The 19,661-nt window shown below is 55.3% G+C and overlaps 2 protein-coding genes across 2 annotated transcripts in view; both read right to left on the bottom strand.

Moving 5' to 3' along the window:
* The window catches only part of SH3GLB2 (SH3 domain containing GRB2 like, endophilin B2), a 483,899-nt gene that overhangs the window by 157,693 nt on the left and 306,545 nt on the right, over positions 1 to 19,661 (bottom strand). The window lies entirely within an intron of this gene.
* Positions 13,412 to 19,661, bottom strand: part of IER5L (immediate early response 5 like) — a 106,242-nt gene continuing 99,992 nt past the window's right edge. Inside the window, exon 2 of the mRNA XM_050760154.1 lies at positions 13,412 to 16,128. Within this exon, the coding sequence (XP_050616111.1) occupies positions 14,702 to 15,919 (1,218 nt within the window). The 5' untranslated portion in view covers positions 15,920 to 16,128 and the 3' untranslated portion in view covers positions 13,412 to 14,701. The remainder of the gene's footprint in view (positions 16,129 to 19,661) is intronic.

The raw sequence follows: 19,661 nt of genomic DNA, 5'->3' as shown, positions 1-19,661 counted from the left end.
GGCAAAAGAGAGGAACTACATTGCTCTCTCTCCCCCAGCTGGTATGTACATTTTTTGTTTTTTTACACCAAGCACGAAGGGTGTGTGTAGGAGACGCACAGTGGCGGCCTGTGGCTGTGCAGCAGCCTTTCCTCTGGCAACAAAACCTTCTTCCCAATGGAGAAGCCACGAGAAGGGGTTGAGGTGGGGCTGGTCAGCCCCCTACTCAGGGGTGCACACATGCCCAGACCTGGCCAATCACAGGGGCCCTGCCTTCCCGTGCACTGTGATTGGCTCTGGGATGAGCTTGTGACCTGGCTGTGCCAATGAGGATCATCCCCAATGCCCTCTGTTAGGGCAGGTGGGAAGATGCCCTATGCCAGGGCTGCTAAGCTAGGAAGATGCCATCCTGGGGATGCCAGTGGCAAAGCCAGGTACAGGATCTGTGGGGTGTGATACAACATGAAAATGCAGGGTCCCTTGCTCAAAAAGCAGGAAAAAGTGCCACGAAGTGTCCATAGAACGCTTCCTTCCACCATCTCTCAACTTGTCATGGCGTTTTAAATTTTCTATTCAATGTCATTCTAAGTACAGAAAGGTGTACTTAGAAAGGTGTAATTATTGTAAATAATTAGCATGAATTTTACCATTCATCTTTATATTGCATAATACCAGTTTTATTTATATTTATATTTATTTATTTGTTTGTTTATTTTAAGATGGATCCTATCCCGGTCACTCAGGCTGGAGTGCAGTGGCCAATCTCGGCTCACTGCAACCTACACCTCCTGGGTTCAAGCAATTCTCGTGCCTCAGCCTCCTGAATAGCTGGGATTACAAGTGTGTGCCACCACACCTGGCTAATTTTTGTATTTTGAGTAGAGACAGGGTTTCACCATGTTGGCCAGGCTGATTTTGAACTTCTGACCTCAAGTGGTCTGCCCACCTCGGCCTCCCAAAGTGCTGGGATTGCAGGCGTGAATGAGCCACTCTGCCTGGCTGTGTAATACTAGTTATAAATATAAACACCAGAGCATTTAATTCATGTGCAGAATCGCTGAAATTGCACAATTCATATCTTGTGGCTTGTCCCTGAGGGTGCCTTGAACTGGCCAGAAAAGACACACAAGCCAGGCTCAGGAAGGTTTTAGGGGGAGGAGAGGACCCCCTGTTTAAGGTGGTTAAGGGAGTGCTTCTCCTTATGGGAGATTGCCACAAGGGTGCACACCCTCCCAGCCCCCTCCACCCCTGCTATGCCTCCCTGTGTGCTCTCTCTCCCTGGGGCCTGGCAGCTGCTGGATTAACCTTCCCACGAACCACCAGGCTGATGTCCTGAGTCCTGGTGAGGTACTTCCTCTTCCCACAGGCCCCCACCTCAACCTACAGCAGAGGAGTGGTCCCCAAGGACCTCAGTACCCAGATCGGGGTAGGTGGAAGGTTCACCCCACGTCTAGACATGGTCTCTGGTTGGCTGCCAGTCAGGCTGTGGTGCTGCCAATGCACAGCAGTGACGGCTGTCACCGTGCCCTGCAAGGTGCTGCGCACAGATGCCTGAGCTCAACCCTCTCTATGCCTGTGCCCAGGTCCCTGCCAAGGATTGGAGGGAGAGGCCAGGCAGAGCCAGGGTACCAGAGTGCCAGGGGGCAGGGCAGCGGGGGGACCAAGAACCTGTCTCAGGGAGGTGGGGAGGTAGCAGGAGACAGGACTGCACCTGAGTCGAAGCTTCAAACATGTTCCACTGTCTCCGACTTCACTAAACACGAACTCAACGATAAAGTGATGTCGAATTTCAAGCATGGGCTCATTTGAACATGGGGCCCTGTGTGACTGCACGGTCCCTGGCCAGTGGCCTTCTTGTTCTGGCCACAGAGAAAACCTAAGAAGAGGCCAAGGAGAGACAGCGAATAAGCCCTGATGACATCATGTGAGCCTCTGGATCCAGCTACGCCTGAGCCGAAACACCCATGCACTTCCCAGTTCCTGTGCCAAGAAATAAATCCCCTCTTTGCTTAAGCCAGCTTTAGCTGAATTTCTGAGGCCTGAACAATGTGGGACCCTAAGAGGAGAGGATCCAAGGCCCAGGAATCTAGACACCCGAATCCCTTTCTTGGCTTCAAGAATCTTGGAGCTGTCTGTCAATTCTGAATGTCTGCAGGTTGCCTAGCGGTCTCACTGCCCCTCCCCACATGGATCTGCCCTGTTCTGGGGCCACGTCCTTTATCTGTCTTAGGCCTGGATTTCTTTTTATGAACAAAGGGAAGCTTTATTCCCCAGTCTTTCCAGTTCTCCCCAGGCTGTTTGATGTGGGTGTTAAAGGAGACACTGGAGTTCCACACTGTGTGTGTGTGTGTGTGTGTGTGTGTGTGTGTTGGCCTGTGTGTGTGTGTGTGTGTGTGTGTGTGTGTGTTGGCCTGGAGGGCGCCAGGGAGCTGGGGAAGAGAGCAGGAAGGATGCATGGAGTGTTTAAGAAACATCAGGAGGGATGCATGGAGTGTTTAAGAAACATCAGGAAGGCCTGGCACAGTGGCTCACACCTGTAACGCCAGCACTTTGGGAGGCCAAGGTGGGCGGATTGCCTGAGGTCAGGAGTTCAAGACCAGCCTGGCCAACATGGCAAAACCCCGTCTCTACTAAAAATACAAAAATGAGCCGGATGTGGTGGCGCGAGCCTGTAATCCCAGCTACTTGGGAGGCTGAGGCAGGAGAATTGCTTGAACCTGTGAGGCGCAGGTTGCAGTGAGCCGAGATTGTGCCACTGCACTCCAGCCTGGGGGATAGAGCGAGACTCTGTCTCCAGAAAAAAAAGAAACATCAGGAAATGACTGGATTTGGGGGCAGAAGGGGGTGGAGTCAGAGGCCCAGAGGTGGTGGGGAAGGGTCTGATTGGAGGAGGACAGGTGGAGCAATATCTTACTGTTTCCTCTTTAAGCTACTCCCTCCCTAGAATAGAGTCCATTCATTCATTCATCCATCACTTAATTAATTAATTCAATCATCAAGCATCTATCCTGAGTGAATGTTGACTGTCAGGCACAGCCAGGCCCTGAAGATAACCAGACACCTTCTGATTTATCTTTTAAAAGGACTAACCTTTTAAAAAATACGAGTGCCAATCTATGGAAAGACAAAAAAATCCAACAAAGTTTCTAAGGCACTTCCTCCTGTCTCCTCCCCCAACTCCAGAGTAAAAAGATCTTGATTGGGTCCCCCCTGGAAAAGGTGCATGTTACCTTTTTTGTTTTCTTTTGAGACAGGGTCTTACTCTGTCTCCCAGGCTGGAGTGCAGTGGTGCAGTCACAGCTCACTGTAGCCTAGATCTCCCAGGCTCAAGTGATCGTCCCACCGCAGCCTCCCTAGTCGCTGGGACTATAGGTGTGCACCAACATGCCTGGCTAATTTTATTTTATTTTATTTTATTTTATTTTATTTTATTTTATTTTGAGATGGAGTCTTGCACTGTCACCCGGGTTGGAGTGCAGTGGCATGATCTCAGCTCACTGCAACCTCCGCCTCCCATGTTCAAGCAATTCTCCTGCCTCAGCCTCCCAAGTACCTGGGATTACAGGTGCCTGCCACCACGCCCATCTAATTTTTTGTATTTTTGGTAGAGATGGGGTTTCACTATGTTGGCCAGGCTGGTCTCAAACCCCTGACCTTGTGATCCGCCCGCCTTGGCCTCCCAAAGTGTAATTTTTGTATTTTTTGTTGAGATGGCGTTTTACTATGTTGCCCAAGCTGGTCTTAGACTTCTGGACTCAAGGGATCCTCCAGCCTCGGCCTCCCAAAGTGCTGGGATTATAGGTGTGAGCCACCACGCCTGGCCTGTTAACTTAAGTCATCAATTTTGCTCAACAGGAAAGAGTCAGTAGGAAAACTGTCATGCCTTTTGCAATGAAAAGTTATCTGGGCAGAGCTGGCCAGTGCCAATATTGCAGCTCTCATTTACTGGGCACTCACTGTATGCCAGGCTCTGAGCTGTAGCAGCCTCACCACACAGGCGGGTGCTCCCATGGGTGTCCTCATTTTTCAGACAAGGGACTGGAGGCCCAGGGAGGTGAAGGAAAGAGCTTATTGTTACCTAGAAAGCGGCAGAGCTGGCCCGGCATGGTGGCTCACGCCTGTAATCCCTGCAGTTTGGGAGGCTGAGGTGCACAGATCACCTGAGGTCGGGAGTTTGAGACCAGCCTGACCAACATGGAGAAACCCCCATCTCTACTAAAAATACAAAATTAGCCGGGTGTGGTGGCGCATGCCTGTAATCCCAGCTGCTTAGGACTCAGGAGGCTGAGGCAGTAGAATTGCTTGAACCTGGGAGGCGGAGGTTTCGGTGAGCCGAGATCCTGGGCAACAAGAACAAAACTCTCAGAAAAACAAAAACAAATTAAAAAAACGAGGGAAAAAAAAAAAAGAAGCAGAGCCTGGTTTGTTTTGAGCTCTATGTGGCTTTGGAGGCTGAGCTTGGAAGCGCCAGCCTGGGCTTTGGACGGGCACCCTGGGTAGGGGTGGTCCTGGGTAGAGATGGCCCTGGGAATCCCTCCAGTGCTGGCCTTGTGCTTGGTGGTCCACAGTCACTCGTCCGATATTTAACAACTTACAATGAGGAATGCTCTACAAGGAACGCTCACACAGCTTGGGATACCCCTCCCATGTTCCCTCTTTGCTGAGGGTCCCTTGGATGGGTGTGTTTGTGGGGCTTAGTCTGTTGGGGAAGAGGGTCAGACCCTGGATTGGTCTGGAGCCCCAGCTGGCCCCGCACAACTAGGAAAACTGGTTAGGGCGGCTGACTCAGGGTATGTTTATACTGGCGTACTCCCCGCCCCCTCCCTCCCTCTGGCACGCTCCCCTCCCCTCCCTGACCCGGGAGAGGAAGGAAGTTCCTATAACGTTCATAGTTGCCACTAGTTCTCGAGAGCTTGTTGTGCGTTGGGCACGGAGCAGGAAGACCTTCACAGGTTGTAACTGGTCCCAGCTCCCTTTGAGGAGACTGAGTCTCAGAAAAGTCAGGCTGCTCCCTCAATCTTACAGGAGCAAAGCTGGGATTGGAATCCAGCTCTGACTGATGCCCCGGATGGAACTCTCGTCCATTGTGATTAGAATACAATCTGAACACCTCCTGCTTTACTTTCTGGCCCTATCTCCTGCCTCTCCCACTTGCCCTCTTCCTCAGCCAGTTCTGTGAACTGCTAAATTTATTCTTTTTTTTTTTTTTTTTTGCCGGAGTTTCGTTCTTGTTGCCCAGGCTAGAGTGCAATGGTGTGATCTTGGCTCACTGCAACCTCCGCCTCCTGGGTTCAAGCGATTCTCCTGTGTCAGCCCCCCAAGTGGCTGGGTTTACGGGTGCACACGCCAGCACACCCAGCCAATTTTTGTATTTTTAGTAGAGACAGGGTTTTGCCATGTTGGCTAGGCTGGTCTGGAACTCCTGACCTCAGGTGATCCACCTGTCTTGGCCTCCCAAAGTGCTGGGATTACAGGCATGAGTCACTGCGCCTGGCCTATTCCTTTTCTCGAATCTCACACTCACCCGGCTGGAGTGCGGTGGCACGATCTCAGCTCACTGCAACGTCTGCCTGCCTGGTCCAAGCAATTCTCGTGCCTCAGCCTCCTGAGTAGCTGAGATTACAGGCGTGCACCACCATGCCCAGCCAATTTTTGTATTTTTAGTAGAGACGGGGTTTCACCATGTTGGCCAGGCTGGTCTCACCCTGACTGCAGGTGATCCACCCGCCTTGGCCTCCCAAAGTGCTGGGATTAAGGCATGGGCCACTGCTCCTGGCCTCATGTATTTAGTCTTCACCCTTTCCATTCCTTCTGCCTGGAATGCTCTTCCACCGTTGTTTGTCCAGCTGCTATGGTAGACATTTGTAGGGCTCATCCGTGTGTACTCGCCTTTCCTTCCCAGTTACCCAAGAAAACTGCTTTTCCCAGCCCCCTTGCAGTTAGATGTGGGCCTGGGACTCATTCTGGCCAATGTGCTCTGAGTGTGAGTGAGGAGAATCACTTCCGGGCTGAGGCCATGAAGAGCCCTTGCGCAGGAGTCCCCAGCTCTCATTCTGTGCTGCGGTAGAGACTCTGAAAGCCTTGTGTTGAGATAGACGCAGGCTGCAGGCTGAATTGCTGAGTCACCACATGGAGGGCAGCAGCCTAGGAGACCTAGCAGTCTGACTCAGACTTTGCATGGTCAAAAAACAAATCCTTTTACCTGCTGGAGATCTCAAAAGAGAAAGAAATCCTTGTGTTACATCTTTGAGATGTAGGGATTAATTTGTTACTGCAGCATAGCCTGTCCTATACTAATAGAGCTGATCTGTTCAGGTGTCAGTTGAAATATCACCTTTTCTGATCAAAACATCTAAACTGGTGGCACCCCCACACCCTCCCAACCAGTCCTTTCTTTTTTTTTTTTTTGAGTCTCATTCTGTCATCCAGGCTGGGGTGCAATGGTGCTATGATCTTGGCTCACTCCAGCCGCTGCTTCCTAGGTACAAGTGATTCTCCTGTCTCACTTTCCAAGTAGCTGGGATTACAGGCACACGCCACCACACTCGGTTAATTTTTGTATTTTTAGTAGAGACGGGGTTTCGCCATGTTGGTCAGGCTGGTCACAAACTCCTGGCCTCAACTGATCAGCCTGCCTTGGCCTCCCAAAGTGCTGGAATTACAGGCATGAGCCACCGGCCCTAACCAATCTTTCTAGCACTGTGTTTATTTTCCTGAAACACTTATCTACTTGTCTGTTGCCTTGTGTATTGTCTGCACACCTCCCCCCACCACTAGAGTGTAAGCTCTATGAGGGCAGGGCCCTTTGTTTGTCTTGTTCATGGCTGCATTCTTGGTGCCTAGCACAGTGCTTGGCATATATAGGTACTCAATAAATATTTGAATGGATGAATGTGTTTATTTTTTGAGACAAGGTCTCACTGTCACTGAGGTTGGAGTGCAGTAGTGCTATCATGGCTCACTGCAGCCTTGACCTCCTGGGCTCAAGCCGTCCTTTTGCCTCAGCCTCCCAAGTAGCTGGGACTACAGGCGGGCACCATCATGCCTGGCTAATTTATTTTTTGTAGATACAGGGTTTCACCATGTTGCCCAGACTGGCCTCGAACTCCTGGGCTCAAGCTAGCCTCCTGCCTCGGCCTCCCAAAGTGTTGGGATTACAGGTGTAAGCCACCGGGCCTCGCCTGAATGCATTTATTGAATGAGTGAAACAGGAAGATCACACTCACAGGTAGACATGGAATTTGATATTGGTACCTGTGTTTTTCTTTTTTATTGGAGTAAATACATTTATTGATATACATTTTATATCTAGTTCAGTTAAACAATCTATAAATATAGGCTGGGCACAGTGGCTCCTGCCTGTAATTCCAGCACTTTGGGAGGCTGAGGCTAGTGGATCACCTGAGGTCAGGAGTTTGAGACCAGCCTAGCCAACATGGTGAAACTCTGTCTCTACTAATAATATTAAAAAATTAACAAGGTGTGGTGGTGCACGCCTGTAATCCCAGCTACTCGGGAGGCTGAGGCAGGAGAATTGCTTAAATCTGGGAGGTGGAGGTTGCAGTGAGCCGAGATTGCCCCACTGCACTCCAGCCTGGGCGACAAGAGCTAAACTCTGTCTCAAAAAAAAAAAAAATCGATAAATATAAAAGCATTTTTCTTTTGGATATCACCATGGTCCTTCCATGTTTCTCTTTTATTTTTTTCTCTTTTTTTTTTGAGACGGAGTCTCTGTCATCCAGGCTGGAGTGCAGTGGCACGATCTTGGCTCACTGCAACCTCTGCCTCCCGGGTTCAAGCGATTCTCCTGCCTCAGCCTCCCAGGTGGCTGGAATTACAGGTGCCCGCCACCACACCCATCTATTTTTTTGTATTTTTAGTAGAGATGGGGTTTCACTATGTTGGCCAGGCTGGTCTCAAACCCCTGATTTTGTGATTCACCTGCTTCGGCCTCTGAAAGTGCTGGGATTACAGGTGTGAGCCACCGTGCCCAGCCTCTACCTGTGTTTTTCTTACTCAGATGGGACACAAAGCCTCAGATCATCAGAAAGCTGGAAGCAATGGTTGCTTTTCTGACTCTTGGAATATCAGAGCTGGCTTAGAACCTTCTCTCCTCTCACTCTGTCTTTACAGATGAGGGAATGTGGGCCCCTTAGGGAAGTGACTCATCCCAGGGCCCAAGGTAAGTCTGTGGCTGAGCCAGAACTTGTGTCTGGGTCTCTGGACTGAGTGCTCTGTCCACTGAGCTTTGCGTTCTTCTCTTTAGTTCCAGCTCAAGTTCTGAAAATATTTTCTGAGTACGTTTGCCTCTTCCTGCTCACCTTGCCACGTGATCCTGTGAGTCTGAGCAAATCAGTGGCGATTGATGGGTGGACAGTGTGGGGCTGAAACAGTGGTCAGAGATGAGAGAGGAGAAGGAACGAGACTCCCTCCACAGTGCTCCTCAATCATGTCCTGGAGATGAGCTTGTTGTTTTGTCTCACACCTCTTAAAAAAAAAAAAAAAAAAAAAAAAAAAACAGAGGACAGGAGTGTGGATTCCCATTGACCAAGGCTGTCTGGTAGAGGACTGTTTCTCAGGGTTGAGCCTTGCCCTAGCCAGGTTGGACCTAGCTGCTCCCTCCTCTCTGCTCCGTAGAACGCTGGACATCGATTGTAGCACCTGTCATGTCACATTTTTCTCTGATGTACTGTTCATTTTTCTTGTAAATACAAAAGTGATACATGCTTATTGTAGAAAATTTGGAAAATACAGACATGTATGAATGATGAAATAAAGGTCTCCTGTAATTGCCCACCTAGTAATAACCATTTCAGCATTTTTGAACTTGTATTCAGTCTTTTTTCTCTAAACATATGAATAGCCAAGGTCACCTGTACCCCAGACATCCCCAGGCCCTACCAGATGGGGACATCCTGGTGGCCATGTTAACCTTTCCCGCGGCCACTCCAGCCCCATCCTGCTGGCTAGCATCTTGGCCTGCCCTCGAAGCCTTTGCGGTTATATCTGGGAGTCCCTTGAGGAGCCACATGTAAGCTCCCAGCCAAGTTCTGCTTTGGTCTCCCTGCAGCTATCCCTGCCGTAAGTCCCCTGAGGGTGGCCCCTGTTGCTGCCCTGGCCATGGAACCTGCTGGAAAAATCCAGCCCCCTTGTTCAGCCTCCCCTCCCCTGGTGATTCCTGAGTGACAAAACTAGGAGGCACCAGATGGCCCTGGAGCCTCTTTATCCTGGCCAGGAGCAGGGAGGGTGTTCCCCTTCCAGCGCTGCATTGACCGCGTTGTCGCCCAGGTGCTGAATGAAGCAGCCGTGCCTGTGCTCCGAGTTCCACAGCGAGACACCTCCCTTATCTTGGCTTGCAGCCCCTCTCTCTGAAGGACATCTTGGGTCTGCCAGCCAGTACCAACCACACTCCTTTTCTGAGAAGCTTCTGTGAGCTTCCAGTGGGCGCTAGCGACTAATCACCCCTCATGTCCTGGCTGTACGCTTAGGACATTACAGCCTTTCCCTGGGATTTTCTTTTCTTTTTGAAATGGAGTCTTGCTCTGTGGCCCGGGGTTCAGTGCAATGGCACAATCTTGGCTCACTGCAACCTCCGTCTCCTGGGGTCAAGTGATTCTCCAGCCTCAGCCTCCCGAGTAGCTGGGATTACAGGTGCGCGCCGTCACACCCGGCTAATTTTTGTAATTTTAGTAAAGATGGGGTTTCACCATGTTGGCCAGGCTGGTCGCAAACGCCCGACCTCACGTGATCCATCCACCTCAGCCTCCTAAAGTGCTGGGATTACAGGCGTGAGCCACTGCGCCCAGGCCAATGCTTTTGTTTTCCCCTGGGATCTTCTGACTTGAAAATAAGGGAAGAAGGCAGTCCCTCTTGGGTGGCAAAGCTGTGAGAATGGGAGGCCAGGAGCTGCCTTCTCTGGCTACAGTGGGAAGCTTGAGTGCAAAGAAGAAAGTCACAGGAGATGGAGAGAGAGCATCTTGGAAAAGATCTGTGCCTGGATCCCACTGTGCCTGAAGCCAGCTGTGCCCCTACCCACTGCACAGTTTAGTGCCTTGAGCCAAGAAATCCCACCTTTTGCCCAGGCTGGTGCCAGTGGTGCTGCTATCCCCTACCACAAGTGAGTCTTCAGGAAACAGGGCTCTGCCTTGGGTGAGGTGGGTACAGACACCACTGTGCTGTGTGTCTCTTCATCCCTGTCCCTGGAAACTGCAGCATGAAGTATCGGGGTGAGGTGTGTGTTCCCAACCAGCTAGTTCAGGGATCAAGAGATCCCAGAACCCCGTTTCGGTTCAGCTGGGACTTATCAATCTGACTGTTTAGACAACCTCAGATTCATTTGCCAGCTGGCAATGTAATGTTACAAATTCTTACCCACTCAACTGTGAGCTCCAACAGTAGAAACTGGCCACCTCTCAGTTGTGCGAGGTTTCTCATTTCTGAAATGAGGAGGCTCACAGTCTCTACCTCAGAGGGTAGCTGCAAAAATGAAACGAGCTAATCTAGAGAGAGAGGCTTGCTGTTCTCGTCATTTGCTGCTATTGTTCGCTGTGGTCAGATCAGTGCCTCACACAGGCCAAGCACCAAGTGGGAGCTTCGTAAATATTGTCCAGTGATTGGAGGGACAGCCCCTGGTGTGCATCCCCTGTGCCAGAGGGACACACAGTCACACACACTCTTTCTTGCTGTAACACACACACACACACACACACACACACACACACACACACACACACACACACACACAGCACCCAGATCTCAGTGCCCTGCGCAGTGACTCCCCTGGGAGTCCGAGGCATCCCCACCCCTGGCTTCTCTGGAGGGCAGCCTGCAGCTCTGAGGGTCTGGGCTGTCATCCCAGCAGCTCCATGTTGCTGGGAGCGCAGCTTGGAGCCTGACTCAGCCCTACACCACGTATCAAGGGCGGCAGGACCTGTGGTGTCCTAGAAGCCTGGGGGAGTGTGTTGAGGGGAGCTGGTAAACCTAGGAGGACCAGGGACTAGCTGGAGCTCTTGCTTCTAGAGCTGCTGATCTCTGGAAGCTCCCCCTTGTCATCCCCTGGGCACCCAGTCTCTTCTCATTTCCCTGCCTCCCTAAGCAGCACCCCTAATTCCTGTCTGGGGGCTCCATTGGTCTTTTTACTGGAGGAAGAATGGCTTGTCTGTGGAGCTGAGATAGACTCCTGGTTTGCCTGCCCGCCTGATCCCATCCCCCTTTCAGACGACCCCCATGGCCAGGCACCCCCATCCACCCGCCTCCCGGACGCAGCCTCACTTGTGCAGCCTCTCACTTGTGCTATGCACGGGAACATCGGTCTCTCTGGATGTTCTAGGCTGGTATGTTTCCTGCTGCGCCAGTGGTTGTGATTGGGGTGAGGATGCAGCTTAGGATCAAGTGTTGGGGACAGTGTGTGGCTGGGTGTGGCCCTCAGTGTGGGCTGTAGTGTAGAATCAAGGCTGTGCAGCGTGTTACAGTTTTGTGTGGAATGTCTTGGTGAGACGGGTAGATTGCCAGTGGGCTGCGTTTTGGGTCAAGGGGAATTATATTCAGGGCACTAACCCTTTGTGGGGCTGCCCAGGTCCTTGGGCCCTGAGAAGGTAAGGGAGGGGGAAGGGCACCTCTCTTTAGGGTGCTCCCAGAGCGCCCCATCCCATTCCTTGGCTTTGCTAGATTCCAATGTGCGGCTTAGGCTCAGATCACCAGGCAGAGGGAGAAGAGCCCTCGTCCGGGGTCCTGCTGAGTTCAGAGGTCTTATTTCGCACTCCACCAGCCACTCTCCTTTACCATAGGGATCCCTGGGGCGGGTGGGGAATTCCCAAGCTCTTTGGCCGGTCCCTTCCAGTGCCCAGCTCCCAACAAAGGGGGCCGACCACGTGCCCCTCCTCGACGCGGGCCTGGAGTGGGGACGCACGCGGCCCCGGGGCCCAGCTCAGGCTAGGGCGGGGTGCAGACTCCGCGCAGCTTCCCGGGTGGTCGCGAAGCAGCCCCCGGCAGCCCCGCCGCCCCCGCCGAGCCTCGCCCACTCCCAGCCCCAGCCACTGCAGCGCGCCCGAAGCGGCGCTAGGGGGAGCTCTGGCAACTGGCTTCGTGGATTGAAGCAAAACCGTGCAGCCAACCGCGATTTCCTTGGACTTGCAGGGGAAAATGGGGAGGGAGGAGACGCACTGTTCCCCCTCCTCGGCAGCTCCAGACTCTTCCCGTGGGAGGCCGAGGAAGCAGCCCTGGGGGTGCAGGTGCCTTTCCTCCCCGCGACTCACGCCCCCAGAGCCTCCTTTTTCCCCACCCCCATCGCGGACCTCCGCCGACCCCCGCGTTCTGGAGAGTGTCCCCAAGAACTTCGCCTCGCGCGACACCGGGATCCAGAGCCGGGCAGTCCCCGGGGACGGACTTGCGTCTGCCTCTCGGAGTCTGGCTTGGGGGCCTCTTAGCGGCAGCCCCTCCTGTCGCTGAGGGAGGCGCGAAGGCTGGGGTGGGGGGCGCGAGCGTCCTGCGGGGTGGCTGCGAGGCTCGCACCGGCGAGGGCAGTGTGGGGGCGAAGGAGCCAGCGAGAGCGAGGAGCTGTGGGGAGTCGGCAGCAAACAGCCAGCAGGCTGCCACTTTGCTTTCTTTTTCTTATTCTTTCTTTCCTAACCCCTCTTTGCAAAGCTGGAACCATCCCGCGCGCCCCCGGGCCCAAGCCGCGGCTCCAGATGTGAATTTGTTTCCAGTGGGGAGAACGCGAGCTTCCCCCGGGCCTTGGCACATTCTCCCACTCTGAGGTCATTCCGTAGGTGGTCAGAGGGGAGCGCGCGCCGGGAGCCTTCCTGCCTCCATCCACTGGGGAGGGAAGAGCGGCGGGTGGGAGAGAGGGAGAGGGAGAGGGGAGGGGCGCGAGGAGGGAGGGAGACGCCGCCAGCACACCACCAAGTGGCACCGAGCAGTGATAACAAACTCAACTTAAAAAAAAAAAAAAAAAGGAAAAAGAAAAGGAAAAAACTTCCCCAAGTTGCAGCCCGAGACATGCGGACGTGCGGGCGGAGGCGCGGGGCAGGGAGTGCTGGTGGCCCTGAAACCCCCAGCGTCTCCCGGCTGCTTTCCCTGGCCACAGAGAGCTCAGACTCGAGGCCGACCAGGCCCTGCGCCTCTGCCTGGGCAGGAAATGTGCTGGAGGCCGGCTCCGCTTCCCGCTGGAGACCCCGGGGCGGCCGGTTCCCGTGGGGTACAGGACCCCCCTGGAGCGGGGGCTGGGGCGGCGGAGAGACGCGCAGCACCCGCTTCATCCCCAGCCACCAACATCACCCTGCTTTCTCCCACCGCCGACCTTGCGGATGTGGGCAGATCCCGCCCGCCCAGGCCCAAGAGAACTGGGGTTTACATGGGGGCGGGGGGTCTCTCCCCACACCTCTCTATCCTCTCTGACGCCCCCAGACAGATCTGAAAACAAGGCACCACCATCTTCTGTAATCGACTTTTTATTAAGATTATAAATTTAAACAATCTGAACAGTTTTACCCGGTGATATACAATTCCGTATGCACAAAAATACAGGGCAATGAGGGAAAAGGGCCGAGAAAGGAAGGGTTGGCAACTTGTTTTGGAGTCCACACGGTGCTGATGGCAGAGAACCAGAGGGGCTGCAGACGAACCCCACCTTTTTACAACAAAAGGCTTTTAAATTAAACAAATCTATCGAGCTGAAGACACAGGACGGGGTTCTCACAGGCTCGAACAATGCTGGTTTCATGAAATGCAACCGAAGGCTGAACCAAGGCAGTGCAACTTAGAAGCACACACACAAACACCACAGCTGACCAGGAACTTAGTGCAAAGTCTCCAACGCAGTCGGCGGTCCCGGCCCCTCCCTCCCCCGGGGCCGCCGGGGATCCAGGTGAAGGAATTGACTTCCTTTTTTGTTTAGTGAGGACCGCAGTGCTGGGCATGATGGGAAATGTAGTCCGCCGTGCCCGCCCCCCACCCCTTACCCAAACAGTGTCCGAGAGTGTCGGGGTGTCAGGCGCCACCCCCGAGTCCGGGAGACGGGTGGAGGAGGGGAGGAGAACGGAGCCAGAGGGGCGGGGAGAAGAGGGGTTCAAGACACCCGCCCCGGGAAGAAAAGAAAAAAAAAGTTGAAGTGTTTTCATTTCTGCCTTCTCATTTTGAGAACTTTGGAGTCCGCCCCCAGAGAGGAAATGTGACCCAAACGTCCCTTTCGGAGATAGTTTGCCTTTGTTTTTGCTCAGAATTTCACAAGACCCATTCCTCACCCCACAGAGAGACTTGGGAGAGCGGAACGTCGGGCTTCCCGGGTCTGACAACTGATTGGAATCGGCGTCCCGGGTCCCGCTCCCTCCTGCGCTGCGCCCCCAGCGCGCCCCGGCGGCCAGGGCGCCCTGCCTCGCCCCCGGCTGCCCGGCAGCTTCTCCGGGCAGCAGCCCTCCCTCACGTGGCAGGCTCCTCGCTAAACACCACTGCAATCACTACAATAAAAAGAAAAAAAGAGTAGGAGAAACACAAAGCATACTTAAATAGGCGCTTTTCTCTCTGCAAAAATAAAGTCCAAGATTTTAAATTTCTTTTTTTTATTTTACAATTTATAAAACATCAGCCGCCTGCCCCTGCCCCTGCTCGCCCTCAGCTCAGCCCCGAGTGGCCCGGCGCCCGCTCGTTCCCCCCTCTCGCCCCTTGGCCGAGTCTTTGTCTGGCCCCAGCCCCGCGGGGCCCCGGGTCCCTGTGCCCTCGGGGGTCCCTAGAAGGCGACAATGGCTCGAGTCCAGGCGCCGAGGCTGGCGAGCGCCTGCTTGGCGCACAGCTGCCCGTTGAGCGGCGGCGGCTGCTCCGAGGAGTCCGGCTGTCGGCTCACGAGCCCCGAGAAGCCGGAGCCAAAGATGGAGATCAAGTTTGAGATGTTGGACGCGTCCGGGGACGAGTCCGGGCAGAAGTCCTCGAAGCGGGCGCGCTTGCAGGGGGCGAACGGGGCGCCCCCGGGGGGCTCGGCCCCCAGCTCGCCCGCGTCCTCCTCGTCGTCTTCCTCCTCCTCCTGGCCAGGGTAATACTTGCGCTTGCAGCCGGCGGCGGACGACAGGCCCGGTCCCGGAGCGCCCTGGCCACAGCAGGGGCAGTGGGCGGAGGCGCAGCAGTCCTGGTGCAAGTAGCCGTTCTCTACCGTGGTCACCACGTGAGTGTCTAGGTCCAGCACGGTGGTCTGGCTGCTGCAGTGCAAGCCGAAGTCCGAGGGGGCCGGGTATGCGCCCCGGTAGAAGCCGGGGGAGGAGGCGGGGGCCGGGGAGGCGGGCGGAGAAGCGGCGGCGGCCGGAGGGGCGGCCCCTGGGGGCGCGGAGGGCGCGGAGCAGGCGGCCGGGGCGCGAGGGTCCCGCGGGCAGAGCGCAGCGGGCGGTGGCAGCGGCAGCGGCAGCGGCGCAGGACCCGGCTGCAGAGGCTCCAAGGGCTGCCCGCGGTGGGGCGCGCCGTGCGGCGGCTGGAGCGCGGCGCACCCGGGCAGCTCCGAGAGCGCCCCCGCGCCGCCCGCGGGCGCTCCGGTCGCCGCCGCTGCCGCGCAGCCCCTGGGCGCCGGGTGCTGGTGCTGGTGCAGCTGCTGCTGGAGGTGCAGCTGGTGGAGCTGGTGGAGCTGGTGCAGCTGGTGCCGGGCGGCCGGCTCGCGCGCCTCCGCGTCCCCGCCGCCACCAAGTTGGAGCGGGCCGAAGTCGGCCGCGCTGGCCGGCATGCCCGGCGCCGCGTACGCTAGGTGCTGGTGCTGGTGGTGGGGCGGCTGCTGCTGTTGCTGCTGCTGTTGGCGCCGGTAGAGCTCGGCGTAGCGCTCGCTCAGGTAGAGCTGGCGCGCGTTGCGGAGCACGTAGGACACCAGGAGGTTCTTGTGCAGCTTGATGCCGCCGCGCTGGGTTCGGGAGCTGTGGATCTTGCGCAGGGAGATGCTGATCAGGCTCTGGGCGTCCAGGGCGCACTCCATGCTCCCGCGGAGACGGCGGCGGAGCAGCCGCCGCCGCTGCTGCTGCTAACGCTGCTGCTGTTTCTGCCTCCAGCCGGCCGCCGGGGCGCGCCGGGCAGGGGGAACGGAGTCCGGGTCAGCGGTTCGGCTGTGCTCCGAGAGGAGCCGCCACCATGCGCTGCGCGCCACCCGCGGGCTCGCGCTCCCCAGACGGCGCCAAAGCAATGAGTCTCGGCCGGCCCCGGCCCCAGCTATTTAGCCGGGTGCCCGGGCCCCGCCCCACATGAGAAGAGCCAATAGGAGCTCTGAGAGCCTCCCGAGTGACAGGCGCTGCCCGCCCCGGGGCTACTTAGCTGGCCAATCAGACCAAGGCGGTTCCTTTGTGCTATTCAAATACCGAACGGAACCCGGGCCTACAACGCCGCTGCTGCCTCGAATGTTCTCCTGGGGCTGCCGCGCCGCGCGGGACTCGGAGCCGCCGGGGCCGCAGTCTGCAGCATAGGTCGCCTGGCAGCGGCCACGTTGAAGCCCGCGGCTGCCCTCGCCTTAGGTCCCGGGAGCCGGGGGTCGGATCACCTGAGTGCTGCGCGACGGCTCCTCCCCCTTCCGCACGGCTGGGTCTCACCTGCGGCAGGTGCGCGCGGCTTACAGCTCCCCGGGCCGCGCGGCGCCTCCACCTGCCCACCTGTCGGCCCCCGGGTGACTCGCGGGAGTCAAGGCCTCTACAGGAGGCTGGTGGGACCGCCAGCTTGACACTGGGGGACATCAAAGGAGCGAGGTTTTGGGGGTACCCTCCACCGCAGAGAACGTAAGGCCTGACTCCCTTTTTGGCCGAGGGGCCTCTGGAAATGCTTGCGGAAGGGAGGTCCTCCCCATTTGTCTAACAGGAAAAACCAAAACATCATGAATTTTGACCTTCTCTGATGGAGAGAGTTCTGAGGCCACGCATGACCCAGGGAGTGTGTGGACCTCGGGATCAACTGAGGCTCAAAGGCGTCCTGAGAGCCGAAACGCTAAGTGTCCTAATCACCAGCTCTGTAACCTTTCCTTTCGTGCCTAACTAATAATAATGACAATAGGGACTATTATTATGGGCCTAGTATGGGGCAGGCCCTTCCCAGCAACTCCCCAATGCCTCACTCTAACGTTTGTAGAGGAGGGGCCTGAGGTTCGGAGGAGTGGAGTGACTTGAGGAACCATACAGTTCCCAGGGGGCGGAGCTAGGAGCTGGGACAGGACCCTGCGCTCCAGACGGGAGGTGGATACCAAAGGCTCGGGAACTCACCGACTTAACTTCTGTTGACACAGTTTTCCTTCTTATCCTGAACGCTTCAGGGGCCACCTCCTCGCAGCTGGGGACTGAGACAATGGGAGAAGAGAGGGACAGGATTGCTGATTCCTGGGGACGCTCTATCTGGACCAAGAGGTCTGAAGGGGGCTGGTTGCTGCTCCCAGCGGGGTTCAAAGGTGCCTGGGGTGGAGGCTGTCCAGACAGCTCGGGAGGCTCTTGGAAGTGGTCTGGAGGTTTGCCTGAGAAGGGTCCATTAGTGGACCTCTGAAGGATCAACGAGGTCTGCAGAGTCTCCCAGAGATAGGTGGACCTTGTGGGGCTGGAGTCAGGGGAGGCCCATGAGCAGATGTCCTGCTGTTTCACCTCCTCCTTAGGGAATCTTCTGAGTCTGTTTTTTGGGGCTTCGTTCTGAGTTCTCAGCACCTACTTCATCCTTTGGTGGGAGTGGAGAGACCCACTAGCCCACCCTGTGGTCTCTGGGTCTTTCTTTAGTCTTAAGAATTTCCTACAAACAGTTTCTTAGCATCTACTCCATGCCAGGCGTTGAGAGCGAAAACAGAGTTAGCAGGTGTTTACCTCATTTTTCCTATAAGGAAACTCAGACACTGACGGCGTGAGACTTGCCTAAGATCACATGGCCCCGGGCCTGGTGCTCTGTCCTTCCCGTGGCCCCCTCAAACAATCTCAAACTGGTTTGGGCCCCTGTGACCCATGGCACATATCCAGGCCTCCTCCCAGAGAAACCATGATTGAAATTTCAGGGGACTTCAGATAAAGGATGTCCTACATACATTTTATTGGTGATACAGACCTCCAGGGCTGTGGAACTTGCTCAGGTGATAACACGTAGAAGTAAAAATACACTGTCCTTCTCTTCCCTGGTGCCTGTCTTAAAGGCGCACAAATACTTTATTTATGGCCCAGCGCGGTGGCTCACGTCTGTAATCCCAGCACTTTGGGAGGCTGAGGTGGACGGATCACGAGGTCAGGAGATCGAGACCATCCTGGCTAACACAGTGAAACCCTGTCTCCACTAAAAAATACAAAAAATTAGCTGGGCGTGGTGGCGGGCGCCTGTAGTCCCAGCTACCCAGGAGGCTGAGGCAGGAGAATGGCGTGAACCTGGGAGGCGGAGCTTACAGTGAGCCCAGATGGCACAACAGCACTCCAGCCTGGGCGACAGAGTGAGATTCTGTCTCAAAAAAAAAAAAAAAAAGACTTTCTTTATTTATGTTTGAGGTTCACCTTTGAGACATCACTAGCATGCAGAGGGAACTGGGATCTCTTACCAGCTTTACAGCTGTGAGGACTCTGTATGCAACAGTGAGGTCTGGGATCCACAGTGTCTGGCACATTGCAAGCCCACAGCTCCCGAAAATATTTATCAACACTGATTTCAGGCCTTCTTTTTGTCATGGCCCAGTGTTTATTGGGGGAAACGAAGAGTTTACGTACCTTGCTTGACGAAGAGTCTACATACCAGCAAGGGGTAGAGTCAGGATCTGAGCCCAAGCCCATCTGTTTCCAGGGCGGGAGTTCACCAGAGGTTCTTCCAAATCAGCTTCCGCTGTCCGTGGAGCTGAGGCCGGTTCTCAGGGCCCAGCTCTTGGTGAATGTGACCTTGGTTTGTTCGACCCCCACCACTTTACTGCCAAGTGCTCTGGGCCCAGGGCCTACAAAGAAACAAATGTCAGTTCCAGCCTCAGCCCCTCATTCAGAACTGTACCCCAGAACATGGCTCTGAGGGTCCCCGATGGGGAAACAGGGCAGGGATGGAGGTGGATTTCCAGCTACAGGCTGGGGGCAGAAGGACCAGGCCCCTCACGTGGGAAGCTCCTCATGGCACCTCCTAGTCCCCCGCAAGGTGAGTTTGGGGTTCTTTGAAGTTCCTTTCATTCACTAGGGCCAGCTGAGAATGGTCAGCCTCTTCTGGGTGGCTCCATCCTCTGGGTCTGTTGGGGACCCACACTCCGTCTCTCCTCTTTCTCAAGAACTGAGAAGTGGGCTAATGGGGAGGGCTCAGCAGTTGTGCAGCTTCGTGAAAACCCTTGGTCTTTTTTGAGGTGGGCTGGGAAGGGGAGACGCCACAGCTGTCGTCAGAAAAACCTTGCTGAAGGAGGCAATGGAACAGCTGAACTATTTGGTGCCCGGGGAGTGGTGTGGCTTGGGGGGCACATAGTAGGAATTCACAAATGTTTATAGAATGGGTGGTTTGCGTGCCAGGCGTCTGTTGGGATGCATAAAGGTTCAGGGGACCATGATGGATCAGGGCAGTGAGTGTGTGCATGTGTGTGAGAATGTGTGTGCACACATGTCAGGAGAAGGTACCCTCAGATCTGCACCCCACAAAGGGGGATAGGCCAAAACGAGACAAGGATGAAGGGCTGGCTTTATTTGTCTGTGCACCTGAGAAAGGTTGGGGATCTCACCTTTCCCCCTGGAGCTGGGGAGATTACATCTGGCACTGAGTCA

Source organism: Macaca thibetana, chromosome 15 (genome assembly GCF_024542745.1).
Source record: "Macaca thibetana thibetana isolate TM-01 chromosome 15, ASM2454274v1, whole genome shotgun sequence".
In the NCBI taxonomy this organism is placed as follows: domain Eukaryota; kingdom Metazoa; phylum Chordata; class Mammalia; order Primates; family Cercopithecidae; genus Macaca; species Macaca thibetana.
This window is presented reverse-complemented; position numbering and strand designations above follow the sequence as displayed.